This window comes from Hemibagrus wyckioides, linkage group LG16 (assembly GCF_019097595.1).
Source record: "Hemibagrus wyckioides isolate EC202008001 linkage group LG16, SWU_Hwy_1.0, whole genome shotgun sequence".
Lineage (NCBI taxonomy): Eukaryota > Metazoa > Chordata > Actinopteri > Siluriformes > Bagridae > Hemibagrus > Hemibagrus wyckioides.
The window spans coordinates 15,837,919-15,857,905 of record NC_080725.1 but is presented as its reverse complement, the minus strand read 5'-3'; the positions used below and the strand labels follow the sequence as shown (position 1 = coordinate 15,857,905).

At 42.5% G+C, this 19,987-nt stretch overlaps 2 protein-coding genes across 3 annotated transcripts; one reads left to right on the top strand and one right to left on the bottom strand.

Annotated features, from left to right (window-relative positions):
- Window positions 1-1,827: 1,827 nt before the first annotated feature.
- wdr74 (WD repeat domain 74) lies at window positions 1,828-5,988 on the bottom strand. 2 transcript variants are annotated; one of them, XM_058411199.1, is made up of 10 exons: window positions 5,840-5,988; window positions 5,103-5,209; window positions 4,724-4,848; window positions 3,812-3,875; window positions 3,564-3,707; window positions 3,034-3,135; window positions 2,809-2,962; window positions 2,484-2,626; window positions 2,344-2,397; window positions 1,828-2,067 (listed from the first exon to the last, which is right to left on the bottom strand). In XM_058411199.1, the coding sequence occupies exons 1-10, from the start codon at window positions 5,916-5,918 to the stop codon at window positions 1,897-1,899; spliced, it is 1,143 nt and encodes a 380-aa protein (XP_058267182.1). In that variant the 5' UTR covers window positions 5,919-5,988; the 3' UTR covers window positions 1,828-1,896. The 2 variants fall into 2 exon arrangements, with proteins under 2 accessions (XP_058267182.1, XP_058267183.1); XM_058411200.1 differs by having other exon boundaries at window positions 1,828-2,064.
- A 5,328-nt stretch (window positions 5,989-11,316) lies between these two features.
- Window positions 11,317-17,926, top strand: cnih2 (cornichon family AMPA receptor auxiliary protein 2). Its single transcript, XM_058411231.1, has 6 exons — window positions 11,317-11,701; window positions 14,000-14,068; window positions 14,160-14,207; window positions 14,360-14,472; window positions 14,673-14,816; window positions 14,975-17,926. The coding sequence occupies exons 1-6, from the start codon at window positions 11,621-11,623 to the stop codon at window positions 15,000-15,002; spliced, it is 483 nt and encodes a 160-aa protein (XP_058267214.1). The 5' UTR covers window positions 11,317-11,620; the 3' UTR covers window positions 15,003-17,926.
- The last annotated feature ends 2,061 nt before the right edge of the window (window positions 17,927-19,987 follow it).

The window sequence follows — 19,987 nt, the reverse complement described above, 5'->3', positions numbered from 1 at the left end:
CACACACAAAGTTACCCAGGATACTCCAGTGTAATAGCGAACAGCACTGATTACACCACGAGAACATCATTATAACCGGGAATAATGATCATGATAATGATAACGATCTCACTGTTGCACTTTAGCACTCACACAATGCATCTATAAATAAATAAATAAATAAATACATACATACATACATACATACATACATACACGCCCACATACACTGTTAAAAACGTGTCTATGACACCAGAAAGATCAACAACAGCATCTGATGACAAACATTGTGAGAGCTGTGAAGAAAAAGTCAAAAAAACAGCATTCAAGGACATCACCAATAGCAATAAGTTCAGGGTGAAGGAATCACAATCCACCATTTGAAAAAGACTTTAAGAAGATCACTACAAGGTAGAAACTTCTAATCAGCAGTAAGACTCAGATGATCAGACTGGAATTGACAAAGAAGTGCAGAGATGATCCACGAAAGTCCTGAACCTCTAGCAAAGTGATGAAAGGGTAAAGTGTGGAGAAAGAAAGGATCTGCTTATGATCCAGAACATATGAGTTTATCTCTGAAACATGGTGGTGGTGGTGTCATAGCTTGGGCTTCATGGCTGTTTCTGGAACATTCTCATTGATCTCCACTGATGATGGAGCTCATGATGGCGGCACAATGAACTCAGACGTCTACATAAACATTTTGTCTGATCACAGAGAAACGTGTCCAGTCTGATGAGGAGGAACTTGGTCATGCAGCAAGACAACAATCCAAAACAGTGACACTAAACAGAAGACTTCATCAGGGGGAAAGTGGAAGGTTTCAGACTGAACAAGTCAATCAGCAGAATTGTCAGGATTGATGCCGTTTATTGTGTACGAGGAAAATGCAAATAAATATTACTTAAGTGTCATTTACTGTAAGATGATCTGATCCAATACTTTTGTTCATGTGATCTGTTTAACATCTAGATTTTATTACCAGAAAATGAAAGCTGCACTTCTGGTCTAGTGTCTCAAATGTATCTCGCTCTCTCTCACACACACACACACACACACACACAATCATTGTTACAGTGTTTTAAAAATTTCTCTGGACAACAGATGCTCTGTCTATTTAGGTAGAGTGTGTAGTCTCATGCTGTGAAACACTAAGCCATTTTTTCCCCCTCACTGATGGGGGGTAAAAAAAAAATCCCATAAATTCATAAAGCTTCAACTGTTTCTTTTTATGATGTTCAGCAGATGTTATTATCCACTGAGACTTACAGAAGAGCGCTGGAATCAGAAACACATCCTTATACTAGCTCACTAGATTGGGGACTAAGAGCCCTGACCCATTCTCTCTGAATCCTTAAACCTTCAGCTGTTTGCACTCTGCACTATTCTTGCACACTTTATGTAGACAGATAGATAGATAGATAGATAGATAGATAGATAGATAGATAGATAGATAGATAGATAGATAGATACTGTATTCATCTCAAAGGGAAATTTAAAGCCAAAGTAAACGCAAATAAATGTTTTACCATTAGAGAAGTAATCATTACTTTATATAATCCTATAAATAATCTTTAAAGTGTAGAACAAATAACTTATGCTCAGTTTCATCTCAAACCTAACAGAATCAGATATTAATGAATGTTAGCTCATTTCCACACCTTCAGTGCTGAGGTTCAGAGGATTGTTTAGCTTGTGTGCTGCTGCCTCCTAACGGACGCCACAGGTACTGCATGAGAACCTTCACTTGGATAAGTGTCATAAGAACCTTTACGAGAACCAAGACTCAAAAAGACAACCTGTTCTCCTGAGAGTCCTGATTAAAGCCACACACACACACAGTTGAGCACTGAGAGTTTAATCTTATTAACCAGCCCATAAAGACACACAAAATAACCATTAGCGATAAAACTGTTGTCACTTCTTTGTCTTTTTCTTCTTGTCTCTCTCCTGTGCATCTCGGACCTCATCCTCATCTTGTGCTGCTCTTTTGCTGCTCTTTTCCGTCACTGTTTCCATGGCATCCCAGACCTCATCCTCTTCTGTTTTTGTCTCCCCCAGCTGTTCTTCCTCTTCTGACACAGACTGCTTCAGGGGAAGCAATGATAAAGCCTCAGTTAACACCATCTCACACTCTCCCACACACACACACAAATATATATTCTCTCCCATATACACACACACATATATATTCTCTCCCATATACACACAAACACACCCCCACTCTCTCTCTCTCTCTCTTTCTCTCTCTCTCTCACACACACACTCACACAAGTTCGATGTTTAAGGGCCCTGGCCCATACAGTAGATCACACACACTGCCCCCTGGTTTCATAAAAGATAAACAAACACTGATGCACTCACCTGGAGATCTCTGCTGGAGAGCAACACACAGTTCAGCCGGGACTTCAGATACACCTACACACACACATAAACGTCATTTACACAGGTATTATGACTAAATGTTATAGAGGGCAAACAGACAGGAGTATGTGTGTGTGTACCTTGTGTATTAATGTTCTGTCCTGTAGGTTGTGTATGCGAAGGAATCTGTCAAGGCCGCAGGAGGCAACGAGGGGTAATGATGGGTGACACTGTAACCCCCTCACACTGCCTGCCGTGCCTTTCATACACCCACGTACAAGACCTACGCGCGCACACACCAGAGATCATATTAAATTACTTCTGAAAACTTATAAACGCACAGTTGGTGTAACTGACTGACTCCACCCATTGCACATAGGTACAGTAATCTCACTGGCCAGTCCTAGGCCCTAACAAAAGATTTATCCTCAGCTCAAAATCCCAATAGTTCCTTCACACACACACCTTTACGCAGGTCGAGGGTGGCAAGCTGACCGTGTGTGTTCCCCACCACCACACTGTTCTCACCAGGTGGAACCGAGAGCGCCGTCAGTGGAACCTCCCCAAACTCCGCCTCCAGCACTGGCCTCCTCTGACACGACGGGTCATACACACGCACCTGAGAGACAGACAGGGTCACAGACTGACAGATAGAGAGACAGACAGACAGTCTTGCACATAGAAACAGACCTGGTGATGTCCTGTGCATGTGATGATCTTGTTGGATTGTGTGAGGAACGCCATATCTCTAACCCACACAGGGACACGCAGATCCAACCAGTCATTAGCAACCTAAGACATGAGGGAGAATGTGTGTGTGTGGGCAAGAGAGAGAGGGGATATTAGAGAGCAGCCCAAGCTACATTTTAAAAAATATTCCAGGTTCATGATATACAATTATTTATGATTGTGATGTAGCAACCCAAGAGACAGAAAGTCACACACACACACACAGTGTATCATGAACTCTCATCAGTGTTACATGGGGGGATCGCTACAAGGTCTAACAAAATAACACAACAGCTCAGTAAGCCCCGCCCACTGCAGGTTGCTGCAGACCCCCACATGCTGATGCTCACTGCTTTGGTTTCCACAGACAATATTCCTCACTGAGAGACATCAAAACTAGCCCAAAACCTCTTTTCTTATGTAGATGAGCTGGTGGAGGTCATTCACAGAGACATGAACATGATGTGTTTGTGTGAGTTTCTCTCACTCACATTCTTGGCAGTGAAGATGGGCGTGTCCGGTCTCTGCAGATCCCAAACTTTCAGTGGGTTCTCCTTTCCTCCTGTGGCCACATGGTGGCGCTCTGAAGAGTTCTGTCTCATTCGGCACACTCCACTCCCCACATTTATTTCCACCTACACACATACACACACACACTCTTTGTCTGAAATTTTTACCAGTGTATTACAGACTACAACCTAGCTACAGTACATTGCTTATCAGACAGAGAGAACCTTACTGTTTCATTGCCTGCTTCAGGCCACACCTTCAGCAATCCAGATTCAACACACGTTATTAACGACCTGAGAGCAAATACACACAAGATTTAAGTCAAAGTGTGAAACAGAAGTACTAGGGTACAGACAGAGAGATCAGGACATGGCAAGTTTCAAGCTATGATCACGCTCCATTTTTAAAAATATTCTAGGTTCATAACTACTTAGGATTGCTTTTCAGCTCTGTCCATCTGCAGTGTGAAGCTCCATCCAGTGTCTTCAGCAGCGTAAAAACGTAATGTCAAATAGCTAATTGGTCACAGCTTATGTTATTAGTCGCTATGTGATGGGTTGGTTGCTGAGCAGCTAATTGTCCAATTCTTTGAGCTCTTAAAAAGATATGGGGCCACATCCAAACAGTTCTGTTATTCCTACATTGGATGATGTTGTTCTTTCGGCTGCTCCCTGTTGGGGGTCACCACAGCAGATCATTTGGCACAGGTTTTAAGCCGGATGCGCTTCCTGAAGCAACCCTCCCATTTAATCCAGGCTTGGGACCAGCACTGAGAGTTAACTCTTCAGTGGCTGGGTTAGCGCCCTGCCTGGGAATCGAACCCAGGCTGCGGCAATGAGAGTGCGGGATCCTGCCGCTGGACCACCAGGAGGCTTCCTACATCGGATATTAACCGTAACTATATAATAATATAGCCAGCTGTTATACTGTATATGCTTTTATTGCACTTCAGCAGAACTATTAAATTCAGGTTAAGTGTAGCTATGGAAATGAATCAGATGTCCAACAGGTTTGAGAAAAATGCAGATTTTGCCACAGTAACTGAATGGGATTTACACTTATCTGTGCATGAGGACCTGAAATTGATAGAAATTAGCACTTGTTGAGCTGGTGGAATACTTCCAGATGTGTGTGTGTGTACCTGTCAGTGACTGCAAGGCCAGTAAATCGTCCGTGTGTTAAATCCGCACACTCTCGACTCTCAGTGAATATTCCCTTTTCTGTACTGAAAGTCTTTACTCTGCCGTTTACACTCCCAATCAACACCTGAGATATGTACACACACACACACACGATAAAAGGCACAGTAATCACTACAATATAGTATCACTATAAACAATAGCGTTACACAATTAGTGTATTACACATCAATACACTGGTGTTCTGTTTACTCTGAGAGCAACATGTGTGTGCTTTATGTGTTTAGCAGCTCTTCCTGGAATAAACACACACACACACACACACATACATACATACATACACACATACACACACACACACACATACACACACACACCAACCTCTGATTCGTGCTCATCCCCCCAGGTGATGGTGCAGATCTCCTCATCTCGGCTCAGGTTGCGCATCTCACAAAAATTATATACCTGCTTCCTGCTCACACACACACCTAAACACAGTGGGAAATTAACACACACACACACACACACACACACAATGTTACAGCGGTATTAACACAATTTATACACTCAATACCTAACACTCCATGACAGATACTGTGTGTGTGTGTATTATGTATGTAAAGAGTCTCTAGTGTCAGTGCTCTGTGTGTGTGTGTGTGTGTGTGTGTGTGTCAGTTCCTCAGTCTCTGTAAGCAAGAGAGAGAGACTGAGGAACACACACACACATACAGAGAGAGAGAGAGAGACTGAGGAACACACACAGAGAGAGAGAGAGAGAGAGAGAGAGACTGAGGAACACACAGAGAGAGAGAGAGAGAGAGAGAGAGAGAGAGAGACTGAGGAACACACAGAGAGAGAGAGAGAGAGAGAGAGAGAGAGACTGAGGAACACACACAGAGAGAGAGAGAGAGAGAGAGAGAGAGAGAGACTGAGGAACACACAGAGAGAGAGAGAGAGAGACTGAGGAACACACACAGAGAGAGAGAGAGAGAGAGAGAGAGAGAGACTGAGGAACACACAGAGAGAGAGAGAGAGAGAGAGAGAGAGAGAGAGACTGAGGAACACACACAGAGAGAGAGAGAGAGAGAGAGAGAGAGAGAGAGAGAGAGAGATCTCACCCTTCAGGATGCCCGTCTCCGCTCCGACCCACACTGAACACTGCTGACTTTTCACACACGCCATGTTTTTCTGCTCCATCCACGCTGTGTGCACACGCTCTCTGCTCCGACCGGAACTCCATACCACCGCACTTTAGTTCCGCGTGTTACTGTATTAGCTTCAGACACAGAGAGAGACAGACGGAGTATTAGGCATTAAGTTAAATAATAGATTAAATTTGTGCGATTTATAAGAACAGAATTATTAATTAATCACTGATGAGATCAACTCCGTCTCACTATTTTCTTTTTATTCTTTTAATGAATGAGCGAACAGATCCACAGATCCTGCAGAATGAAGAATAATCAGACATGAGTGTGAGGAGAGAAGATAGTGTGTGTGTGACAGTATAGTTGTGTGTGCAAGGGTATGATAGTGTGTGTGTGTGTGGCTGTTCCTTAGTCTCTCTCTCTCTCTCTCTCTCTCTCTCTCTCTCAATTTCATTGCATTACAGTAAAGAGAAGAACATCCCTTATTAACAAACACATTACTGAGAACATTGAGTTTCCAGGAACACAGAAACATAGGAACATAAATATGATAGAATATAATTATAAAATATATAAATAAATATAATTATTAAGATCTTAAGACAAACAGGGCTGTGTGTGTGTGTGTGTGTGTGTCTGTGATGATTGGGTGGGCCTCTCACTGTCCCTCAGTTTGTGCAGCTGCTCCTGATGTAGAAGTGTGTTAGTGTGTGTTGATGAGCTGAGGGTCAGGACCAGCCGGGTGAAGAGACTCTTCTCTCTGCTCAGCTCTTGGCACTGCAGGGCTTTGTAGTGATAGCTCTGGGGGTCACTGTGTTTTAGGTGGAACCAATATTTGATGTATCTTTTCAGAATTTTGAGCAGCAGTGGGATTCGGCCTAATTCGGCTCGGCAGCCAGTGTTTGTGGTGTTTCTGTGGATTTGCAGAATGTATTTTTTGTGTGTGCATCATTTCAGCTGGGTGTTTATCCCATTGTGTAACATTTTGGCGTGTCAGTGGCCCCCAGACCTCACTCCCATACATCAGAATAGGTTGGATTGTTGATTGGTATAATTTGAGCCAGATTGGAATTGGGATGTGAATCTGAATTTGTTTTTTGATTGTGTAGAACGCCCTGAGTGCTTTCTCGGTCAGCTCATTCACTGCTGGACTGAAACTTCCTTTGGAGCTCATTTTCAGTCCTAGGTAGTTGTACTCTTTGCAGTTTTCTATTTTGTATGTTCCTATGGTGAATTGTGTTGTGTTTCCATGACATCTGGAGGCCAATTCATTAATATATGTATTAAAGAGTGTTGGGCTCAGGCAGCACCCCCTGTCTCACTCCACGCTCCTGATGGAAGAATTTAGTTCTTTTGATGCTGCCACTTTCAATAATTTTATAAAATAAACCTTTGTGCCAAATTAGAATCAAAAGGTTTTTGGAAATCTACGAAACATGCAAATATTTAGTTTTTGTTTTGGTTCACATGTAGGTCAATCAGGGTGTATAGGGTGTAAATATGATCACTGGTGCGGTGATTTGGTATGAATCCAATTTGACTTTTACTCAAGACACTGTGTTTCATAAGGAAGTCTATAAGTCTCGAATTAATGATGCTGCATAAAACCTTCCCCAGGTTACTGTTCACACAGATGCCTCAGTCAAATTTATTTGACTGAGGCATCCATGGGATTTTTGGGAGTCTTTTATAGGCAATTCTAAGGTGTCCAGTTTTTTAATGATAATGTTTTGTTTCATTTTGTTGTTGTTATTATTAGGAGTATAAATTGATTTTGAAGTGACTGACCCATATGTCACCATTTTATATTGCCAGATTTAGTTTTAATTAGATTTTTCCAGTGCTCCCAGAAACTATTAGTGTTTATGGACTCCCCAATTAGTGTCAGTTGTTTTGGGGTATATTGGGCTTTTTTTGATTCTGAGTGTACATTTATAAAGTCTTAAAGTATCACAGTAACAAAGGCGTAATTCCGCATTATTTGGATCTCTGTGTTTTTGATTGGATCATTTTCTTTGGAAAAATTATCAGTTGGATTTTTCGGTCGTGTTACTAAATTGTTTTAACTGACTTATTTGTGCAGTTCTAATGAAAATATGGTTTATATTTCTAACTGCAAGATTGATGCCTTTTTTACTGTGAGTGTATGTCGTGTCTAGAGAGGTGTCTAATAGTGTTTGAATTTTCTTGGCTGCCTATTGCTTTCTGGAACAGTTCTGTGCTGTTCTGGGCCCATCTTTATGGTTTCTGGATGTTGTACATCTTTATGGGCTGTGTGTGTGTAGTGGGGTTAGTTTCTGTCCTTTTAATGAACACAATAATTTGGCTGTGGTCAGACAGAGGGGTAAGTGGCTTAGCAGTGAATGCGCTGACATTCATATAGTTATCATATAGTCTACTGTACTGCCAAGAGGTGAGCAGAACGTGTACCTGACTAAAGAGTCTCCTCATGTCCTTCCTTTTACAATGTACAGACCCAGGCTTTGACAGAGCTGCAGCAGGTCCTTTCCATTTTTATTGACCTGCCAGTCGAAGTTGTGTCGGGGAAGTTGGTCAGGTTTCTTAGGTAATGTTGTCCAAATATAAAAGAGCTTCCATCCTCTGTGTTAAGGTCAGAGAGAGAGCCGGTGTAGGCGTTCAGATCTCCACAGATCAGTACATTTGCCTGGGCCTGGTAGCTACAGATCTCAGTGTGGAGCTGGGGGAAGATCGTAATAAGAGGAGTCACTGGGAGGAATATATACTGCACATAGGAAAATGTCTTTTGTAGAATTTAAAATATATTTTTTGATTTTAAGCCAAATCTGTGATTTATTTAATTTTTGGGGTGCTATGAAATCCCGCCTGAGTCTCTCCCTTTTTTAACAGCAGGATGTTTAATGGATGGGATGATTATTTCATTATAGTTAGAGGGACAGTGAGCGATAGATTTACTCCAGGTTTCTTGGAGGATGATAATATCTGTGTCTTCTGTGTTATTCTTAAATTCACAGGTTTTAATTTTGCACCCAAAAAGAGAAGATGTAATGCCCTGAATGTTCCACATACAAATTGAAAGTGGTTTCATATCAGAAGAAGAGATGAGATCAGATTACAAATACAAATAGTTTTAAGGCAGAGATAAACCTGAAATGGATTAATGCATGTTTTCACAAAGCATGTAAACAAACTATGGAAACATATACATACTGTGTGTGTGTGTGTGTGTGCATGTGTGTGAGCGCACCAGTGTTCTTAGTGGATATGTTCAGCACTGTCTGGTGCATATAAGGTTGAGAAGGTGTTTGATTTCTCCCAGGTCTGCTGGACTACTTGGTGTGTTTACTACAGCGGCGTAGCTCTGTCGCTGTGACCGTTGGGTGGGTCCGGGTGGTGGTGGGGTCACTGGGCTGATACCGGGGTGTCTAGGTGAGGTGGTGGACCGTTGTACTTGGGCTGCTCTGGGTGTATGAATGGGTGGTTGGTGCCGGGGGGAGGATACTGGTGATGGTCTAGTAGCTGTGCTCTGATCTTCATTGGTGGTGAGTAGGGTTGTCTGAGGAGATTGGGTTGTTTGTTGTTCTCCTGAGGGCTATCTGGGTTGCATCCAAGAGTGGCATCTTTAAGGTTCTTTGCAAACATGCTGACCATGTCCTTGCGTAGGTGGACGTAATTATGGAGGCTGTGGATTTTAAGGTTGGGGTGGTGTGCCAGGTGAACGTTTGCCATTAATGCACAGCCGCGGGTGATCTCTGCATTCACCCTTTGAATGGTGGCAGGGTGAAAATTCAGCCACTCTTTCCTGTTGTGATCTTAGATCATTAGTACCAGTGTGAATAATGATGTGGCTTGCCTCATTGGAGATGGTCTTGGTGATAAGCTCAGTTTCATTGCTGGTCCTGGGACACCACAGTTTAGTGACTCGATGACCAGGGCAGAGCTTTTCTTCATCTAGGAATTTTCCATTTGAGTCTATTAATATGACAACGTCTGTGTCGGTGTATGTGTGAGCTGGAGATTTTGTGGGACATTTTTCTGTGGCAGTACCTGTTTTCACATCAGAATTCTGTGGTTCTGTCCTGGGTCTTGGTGGTTCTGTCCTGGGTCTTGGTGGTTCTGTCTGGGGTTTTGGTGGTTCTTTCTGGGGGTTTGGTGGTTCTTTCTGGGGGTTTGGTGGTTCTGTCTGGGGTCTTGGTGGTTCTGTCTGGGGTTTTGGTGGTTCTGTCTGGGGTCTTGGTGGTTCTGTCTGGGGTCTTGGTGGTTCTGTCTGGGGTTTTAGTGGTTCTGTCTGGGGTTTTGGTGGTTCTGTGTGGGGTTTTGGTGGTTCTGTCTGGAGTCTTGGTGGTTCTGTCTGGGGTTTTGGTAGTTCTGTCTGGGGTTTTGGTGGTTCTGTCTGGGGTCTTGGTGGTTCTGTCTGGGTTTTTGGTGGTTCTGTCTGGGGTTTTGGTGATTCTCTCTGGTGTCTTGGTGGTTCAGTCTGGGGTCTTGGTGGCTGTGTTATGGTGTTTGGTGGTTGTGGTTGAGGGTTTGATGGTCATGGATGTGAGTTTAGGAGCTGCATGTGAGGTCCTCTGCTAGTTTTGGTGGCTCCATACTGGTTTTGAGTTCCTTTAGCTGCTCTCTCAGGGTTTTTATTGTCTTTTTTTTTTATTGTCCCTGAGGTAGAGCTCTTCTCTTATGGTATTAAGCTCAATCCTCAGATTTTCTTTGTCTTCTTGTATCTTTTCAAGTTCTACTTTCAGTTCTAACATTGCAGTGTTGAACTGTTTTTTCTGATCTTTTAGATATTGATAAGGTTGTGTAGGATGAATATTGGAGAGTACCATCTCTATCAGCTCCACCTCGTGTAGAGACTGTAGTGTGGTGAGGGTTCCTCCCCCTGCTCCTCTTCTCCTCTTCTCTCTCTCTCTCTCTCTCTCTCTCTCTGAGTACTGAGTGTATAAAGTGTATTAATACCGTTGTGATATTGTGTGTGTGTGTGTGTGTGTGTCTGTGTAGTTTTTGCTAGTTGGTAAACGTGTAATAATGTCCAGCAGATGGCGCTCCGCAGTAACATATGCAGGTTGCAGACACTAGTGAGACAAGTATTACACACACACACACACACACACACAGTGTGTCTAACTATGTCTCACACTCATTATGCACACTAATATTAATAGCATTAATAGTGATATGTGCGTGTATGTGTGTGTGTGTGTTTGTGTGGGTGTATGGGTGTGTGTGTGTGTGTCTGCCCCTGGTCACACACTTGAGTCTGAATTTGGTGTAAATTTGAACATGAATCTGACCCTAGAGCATCACCTGAGCATTGTTTAAATGCTAACACACACACACACACACACACACACACACACAGAATGAGAGAGAGAGAGAGAGAGAGAGAGAGAGAGAGAGAGAGAGAGAGATGAGGGGGCGACCAATCAGTTGTAGGAGTTCTGCTTAAGGAGGAGCCTAGACAACACACACACACACATACACACACACACACATACACACACAGACAGTCTGTCGGGCTCATGCACTGAGAAAATCAGAGAACACACAGGAAGGAAAGAAGGAAGGAGTGCTTCACTCTGTCTCTCTCTCTCAGGTAGACAGGTAGACAGACATAGGGACAGTGAGCGGTGAGGGAAGAGTGAGATATAGTAAAAAAGAACCACAGACAGACAGAAGAGAGAGAGGGAGAGAGACAGAGAGAGAGGGAGAGACAGGTGAGTCTGTCTCTCTCTCTCGGCCAAAGCGATTGTCACACTGGCCTCTGGAACAGCGATGGCCTTCACCTTTGCCGCCTTCTGCTATATGCTCACGCTCGTCCTATGTGCTGCACTTATCTTCTTTGTCATCTGGCAGGTGAGCACAGCATGCACACACACACACATACACACACACACACACACTTAAACACACAGATGACCTGTTGATCCCAGCAGAGATACAGACAGAGAAAAAGAAAGGTGATGGAGTCCCAGCTGTCAATCAAGTGTGATACAACCATTGTACGTGTGTGTGTGTGTGTGTGTGTACTGCAAAAGCTGTCTGTCTGCTTTTGCAGTACACACACACACACAGACAGACAGACAGAGTGTTATTACCTTTATTTTCACTTCAGCTGTAGTTATTTTTGTCATTCTCACATGATGTGTTATATTGAACTGTAGCGCAACACAGTAATGCATCTACAATGAACAGAGGAAAAAGAGAGCGGGAAAAAATTGATTATGAGACAGACAGACACAGAGAGAGAGATCGAGAGAGATGGGGAGAGAGAGAGAGAGAGAGAGAGAGAGAGAGAATACCGAAAGACAAAAAAGGAAAAGGAAGACAGACAATCTGCATAAACACTGCTGTACAGTTTAATTAATCAGCATTAAATTTACTTAGGAGACTCCTGAGATTTTTATTACTCTCTTTTTCTCTCTGTGTCTCTCTCTTTCTCTCTCTCACACACACACACACACACAGCATGTTATTGAGCATGCTTATTAAACTATAATTTGCCCCCCTCCCCCTCTCCTCTCCTCTCATCTCCTCTCCTCCTCCCTCTCAGCCAATCAGATCGAGCCTGTAGTAACCATGGCGCCCACTTTGGGGCACATGCAGTCACCATGGAAACTGCATCTGTTTACAGAACAGTAAAGGGAAAGAGAAAGAAAACGGGGTGAAACTGCTGGGGCTTGTATCTGTGTGTGTGTGTGTGTGTACGTGTGTGTGTGTGTACGTGTGTGTGTGTACGTGTGTGTGTGTGTGCATTCAACTTGAAGTTATTTCAGCCACTCTCATCATTCCTGAAGTCAATCTGATGCTGACTGATGATGTTATCATCCTTCATCACTTTGTGCTCACTCATCTTTATGGGTTCATTTTGTAAATGTATCAGCTTCAGTGATATGGGTTATGTAAACAGTAATGAGAGTTTTTACCCAGAAAGCATTGCTGCAGTCAGACGCAGGTTTTTTGTTAAATGGTGATGAAGCGGATTAAACAGGAGCGATGAGGCATGAGGGTGCAGTGGTGGCTCAGTGGTGAGAGGCTCTGGGTTAGCGATCAGCAAGTCAGGGGTTCAAGACCCTGAACCTTACGTGTTTCATGCAGCTGGACTGTGGCTGACCCTGCCTGCTCCTTAACAAGCTGCTATTTACAAAAAGAAACAATGCTTTGTAAAGTATATATGAGAAATAAAGGCTTTTATTTATTTTGGAAATCACATAATGATGAAATAGCAGAGGTTTTTTTAATACTTTACAGCAGGCGTTCCTCTCTACACCAGCTCATCAGCTCCCCCTGCTGGTGTTGTGGTATTTACTGTTTGTCCTGTTAATGCTGTCGTATTTCAGTAATGGGATTTTCCTTCTGCAAAAAAAAAAAAGAATTACACTATAACCTCTGAATACCTAAACAAACTCAAGTGGTTTTCAGAACCCAGAGCAGCAACATGGACACGGTGAGGGTTACTGCAGTCCAGTCACCCAGCAGCAAATTAGTGCAAAACCAGTAAAAAAAAAAAAACCCAGCTTCCTGAAGATTTTCCTCAGTACTCACCAAGTGAAAATCCAGTTTAGTCTGACCTCCTACCAAAAACACAGGGTGAGCTAACTCTCAAACTGATAGATCATCATGTTCAGTTTCAGGTCCAGAGGCATCATGGTCATGCTGATTTAAAAAGTAGGTAGGGTTTTTTTTTCAGGAGATGTATTTAATATTAATATAGGAGTTGTTCACTCAGCAGTCTGTCTTTTATCTCTCGACTGAAGTTAAACACAGTTTGTCGTGTTAGAGAGAAACCATAACGTGTGACCTCCTCTGTCCTGAAGATTCACACATGTTCCATAAGGAGCATGACATGTTGCCCATTACTAAAGACAAAACTGTCATCACAAATCAAAGGAATATTATCTCAGATATATGAACTCAAAAACACAAAATACTCCAAGTTTGTCTTTCAATTGCATTATTATTATTATTATTATTATTATTATTATTATTATTATTATTATTATTATTATTATTATTTAATTTATTATTATTATTTAATTTATTATAATTAATAATTGTATTATATTAAATTATAATTTAACTTATATAACAATTTTAATATTAAACTGTTTTTATGTCACTCAACTCAAACTGGTGTGTGTGTGTGTGTTTTAGATCATTGCTTTTGATGAACTGAGAACTGACTTTAAAAACCCCATCGACCAGAGCAACCCAACCAGAGCGGTAATTGCACACACACACACACACACATTTATACACTTGTATTGTGCAGTAAATGATGATGCCTTGTTTGTGTGTGTGTGTGTGTCTGTAGAGAGAGAGAATCCTGAACATCGAGAGAATCTGTAACTTGCTCAGGAGGGTAAGTAATTCATGACTCATGATTTGTGAAAGATTAAATGTTTTCTCTACACACAGTTGTACACACACGGGAGAGTTTTTTCTCCTTCTGTGAGTGAGAAATAATACATAATATGAAGAACCTGTTCGACTGTGTGTGTGTGTGTGTTTCAGTTGGTGGTTCCTGAATATTCTATCCATGGGTTGTTCTGTCTGATGTTCCTGTGTGCTGGTGAGTGGGTCACACTTGGTCTCAACGTCCCTCTGCTCTTCTACCACATGTGGAGGTAAACACACACACACACACAGAGCAGACCTCATTGTTCATTTCCTCTTCACATTAATGAATTGCTGAATAATTAATACATCTGTAACTGTGACTGTGTAACTGCGGGACTTTCTTACGGCTTTACTGTGTTACTGTACGATATTGTTACTTTTTTGTTACCCCCCCCCTTTCTCTCTCTCTCTCTCTCTCTCCATGCAGGTTTTTCCATCGGCCGGCTGACGGCTCTGAGGTGATGTATGACCCCGTCAGTGTAATGAACGCAGATATTCTTAATTACTGCCAAAAAGAGTCATGGTGCAAACTGGGCTTCTACCTGCTCTCCTTCTTTTACTACCTGTACAGGTAACACTTGACAGTTAAACACACACACATACACACACACACACACACACACGCACCCACACACACACACTGTGTTCTGCTTTGAGTCTGAATTAGGTCACTGTTTAATGTTAGAAGTGCGAGTCGTGACCGATTTGTTACTGTCTCTCTTTTTGCAGCATGGTTTATGCTCTGGTCAGCTTCTGATTGATGAAGAACTGACAAAAGGAGGAAAAAACTAGAAAGAAAAAAAGAAAGAAAGAAACTGCAATGTTCCATCCTTCTACTCCTCAGCCAACAACAGAAATGCCCGGAGACCCGCTGAGATGCTGGGAGAGAGAGAGGGAGAGAAAGGGAGAAGCTCGAGCAGCAGTGATGTTTCATTCTCGAGTATTTATTTCTTTAAGGGCTGCTGAACATTTCTGCTGCTCAGAGCGACACGGCGAATCACCTCCACTGCGATGAGACATGATCATCACTGGTGATCATCTTCTGATCTACAGACTCCAGATTCGACGCCATACAATATCGATTTTCATTTGCGGAAAGACTTTTGTGTAAATGACCTCTGTTTAGTTCTAAAGTGTTAGGTTAGTGATGAAGCTTTCACTGTTTTAGTCCAGTGGTAGATTCTATTTACTTTAAGAAATATATCCATTTTATTCTAGCACTCAGTTGTTGTATCTCAAACCAGGGTAGAAACTACTCGTGTCCTTACACTAAGACAAAACTGCACATTTTATATTTATACGACTGAACAGCGAAGGCGATGTTTACACTGAGCAACCAATGAAACGAGAAAATTATCCAGGCCGGGAAAACTGTTCAGATATCTGTGGGAGAGACTCTATTTAAGGAGAGACTGGAATCATTCTGAGAATCGGTGTAAATACACACACACACACACACACACACACACACACACACACACACACACACACACACACACACACACACACACACACACTGCTGTCAGCCTTATAGAGAAAAGCCAACGCCTCCGTATCACTGTGGAGACGCAGCAGGTCCTCTGAGATGAAGTAAGACCTTTTGGTGACATTTCCTTCTGGACTGCGATGGAATGAGAGACATGAAAGAGAGTTAGATTTAAACCGGAACAGACTGAGACAAAGTGAAAAAGTAAAACAGAACAGTGAGTAAGTGGAAACAGAAGGTAGAGTGAGACAGGAAGAGACAGAGTGAGACATTCAGCACATTTTTTTCCCCATGTTCTGAGACTAGCTGAGAGATAAAGCGAGAAACCTGGAACACTGTGGTGCCAACTAAGAAGGACAGAATGTGATGACACTGTATTATTGAAACACACTGCAACCGAAGGAGGAAGAGTGACAGAGAAGGACAGATGGACTAAGACATACCAGGACACTTGGAGTGAGACAGTGTGAGATAAACCAAGAGACTGAAAGAGGCTGAGACGGAGTGAGACAGGTTGAGGCGGAGTGAGACAAGCTGAAGTGGAGTAAGACAAGCTGAGGTGGAGTGAGACAGGCTGACGTGGAGTGAGACAGGCAGAGGCAGACTGAGACAGGCTGAGGCAGAGTGAGACAGGTTGAGGTGCCGTGAGACAGGCTGAGACAAGAGAGACAGGTTGAGGTGGAGTGAGACAGGTTGAGGTGGAGTGAGACAGGTGGAGACGAATGAGGCAGGCTGAGATGGAGTGAGACAGTCTGAGGCAGAGTGAGACACGCTGATATGAGTGACATAGGCTGAGACGAAGTGAGACGAGTGAGACAGGCTGAGACGGAGTGAGACAGGCTGCGGCAGAGTTAGAGAGGATGAGACAAGCTGAGGCAGAGTGAGACTGTAATGAATAAGAGAGTGAGACAGATGCTGCTGAGGCTAATTTAAAGGAATGGAATAATGAGCAATGTCCTAACCCTAGATTTCATTCCTCCTCTAGAGTCAAGGCTCTGTGCCAAACTGATAAGTCTTTTTAATTAACTGGCTAGCAGGACTAGCTAATCATAGAATCCCTTCTAAAAGTGTACTCTTTACTAGTGACTCTTTTTTATGCCGGTTCTCAACACTGTCCCAAACTTCACTTTCTAATGAATACACTTTCTAGTAAAGATAACACACACACAAATATATATATATATATATATATATATATATATATATATATATATATATATATATATATATATATATATATATATATTCTAATTCTAATAAAGACCTGCTCTAATTAACAACGTTAGTGCAGACTGCAGCTAGCAGCAGTTCTAATAAGACGATTTTATCACACAGTGATGTTTGGGACACAGTTCAGGTCAGTTTATTGTGATGATGATGAATGGTTGATGTCAGAGCTGCTGATGACACTGTTACTGATGATGATGATGATGATGTGTTATTTGCTCATTTCTCAACCCTACATTTTTGTATTTTAACTTCCTGTGTAAACAAGACTGTGTGGACTGTGTTCTAAAAACACTATACTGCTGTAGGAAATCTGTGTGTGTGTGTGTGTGTGTATGTGTGTGTGTGTGTGTGTGTGTATGTGTGTGAGACCTGAGTTGGGTGTTTTGTCCTCTTCATGTCCCTTGACAATCGAACACAAACTAAGGGAAGAAAGATGAACAGGATCATTATGACATCATCACTGACAGTCTCACAGCGCTGTTCACGACACACGGGAATTACAGTAAAGACGAGTTTCTGACTTACATTTCAATAGAACCTGGAACTTTCTAGCATCACGTCACTGTTAAAAAAAAAAGTGTGGGGGTTAAACTCGCACCTTCCTGTCATCCTCACCTGATGGCTTCATCATCCATAGTGTAGTGCACTTTAGCTTTTTAGCGTGTAGCATATATATATATATATATATATATATATATATATATATATATATATATATATAAACCATCACCGTGGTCAGTGTGTCTTTGGTGTTGGGTGTGTTGCCATGGCAACACTAATATTTTCTTTCCTAGGTGGAGGGGATGAAGTGCTCAGAGTGTCGTGTTTGCTGTAATTCCACACTAAGTGAACGTGAACATGATGTATTTAGGAATAATAATTGTCTTTTATACTCACTATGTATCTCATAAGTGTGAAACTCAAAGCAATTCTTCATATTCAATAAATTTTATTCTTTCCTCAAACCTGACCAGTCACCATCACTGTGGACGAACAAAACAGGAAATTAAACAAGGGACAGGAGAAGAGAGAAGTTATAAAGGATTTATACAGTGAGGTGAACAGGAGAATGTAGAAAATGAACAATTACGTCTAACTCTCTCTCTCTCTCTCTCTCTCTCTCTCTCTCGAGTGAGTTAGTGAGAGTGAGCTGCAGACAGAATGACAAAGTGCAGCTCACTCTTCTGCTGTCTCCATGGCAACCAAACTGTGTTACATGCTTATTGACTCCCTCTCTCTCTCTCTCTCTCTCTCTCTCTCTCTCTCTCTCTCGCTCTCTCTCTCGCTCTCTCTCTATGTGTTTTGTATTCTCACTGTATACTAGTTTTCTATTAAAATGTTTGATTTTTCATGTATTCTTACACACACACACACACACACTGAGAGTGACTCCTCTCATTCCTCTTCTCTCTTCAGAGATGTTACCATGGAAACTGGTTGCAACTAATAACTTTGAAACATGACTGAGCAACTGACAAAACATGGCAAACACACACACACACACACAATGAGATGAAGAGAACAGGGCTGATGTGTCTGCTGGAAAACAGAGCAGAGTAGAGACAGAAGCAGAGATGAAGCACAGAACTTGAACTCTTGTGAAGGAAAGATAGATGTACATTCAGTATATTTCCATCTGTACCTGCAGGATACCTACCCAACCAAACACCCACCCACCCACACACACACACACACACACACATTGTTGTGAGAGCGTGACCTCATTTTGTGTTCCTTCACTGTACAGCATATTTATAAATGCTCTGAGAATGTTACAAAAAAAATACTGCTGATCAGAGAGAGAGAGAGAGAGAGAGAGAGAGAGAGAGAGAGAGAGAGAGGGGAGGTGGGGAATACAGGAGAGAAATATGAGGTGCAGTGGTCTTTAGTGTTTGTGTTAATAATGATGGAGCAGAAATGCACACAGTAGAGAAATATTCAGCATTACACACTCACTTCATTACACATCACTAATTAATCTTCTGAAAGACTTGTTTACATTTCAATTCTAATTTAAATACAGAATTAAAAAATATTGTACACAGACGTCGCAAATTTATGTGAATTAACAGAAGAGCAGAAACTAAGAATCATCTGAGAAGAAGGACAACCTGCAGCCACGGGTGAGATACTGAGACAGAGGGAGAGAAAGACAGAGAGAGAGAGAGATAGTGAGACTGTGGGAGAGTGAGGCAGAGAGTGAGACAGAGGGAGACTGAGGGAGAGTGAGACAAAGACAGAGAGAGATAGTGAGACTGAAAGAGAGTGAGACAGAGAGAGATAGTGAGACTGAAGGAGAGTGAGACAGAGAGAGATAGTGAGACTGAAGGAGAGTGAGACAGAGGGAGATAGTGAGGCAGAGGGAGAGAGAGAAATAGTGAGACTGAGGGAGACTGAGGGAGAATGAGGCAGAGAGTGAGACAGAGGGAGACAGAGGGAGAGAGAGAAATAGTGAGACTGAGGGAGACTGAGGGAGAATGAGGCAGAGAGTGAGACAGAGGGAGACAGAGGGAGAGAGAGAAATAGTGAGACTGAGGGAGACTGAGGGAGAATGAGGCAGAGAGTGAGACAGAGGGAGACAGAGGGAGAGTGAGACAGAGACTGAGACGGAGAGTGAAGGAGAGGGAAAGAGACAGATAGTGAGACAGAGGGAGAGTGAGACTGAGGGAGAGTAAGACAAAGGGAGAGTGAGACATAGGAAGACTGAGACAAAGAGAGAGAGATAGTAAGACAGGAAAGAATGAGAGAGACAGTGAGACGACATTTACATGGCACTTATTTTTTTATACAACTAAGCAATTGAGGGTTAAGGGCCTTCACACTGGCAGCTTAGTGGACAGGGGATTTGAACTCACAACCTTCAAATCAGTAGTCCAACACCTCAACCAAGCTACCCCATCCCCCAGAGTGAGACAGAAAGAGAGTGAGAGTGAGGGAGAGAGTGACTGAGGAAGACAGAGAGGGAGAGGCAGTGAGAGTCAGACAGTGAGACAGAGGGAGAGTTCTCTACGTGTGGTTCTGAACAC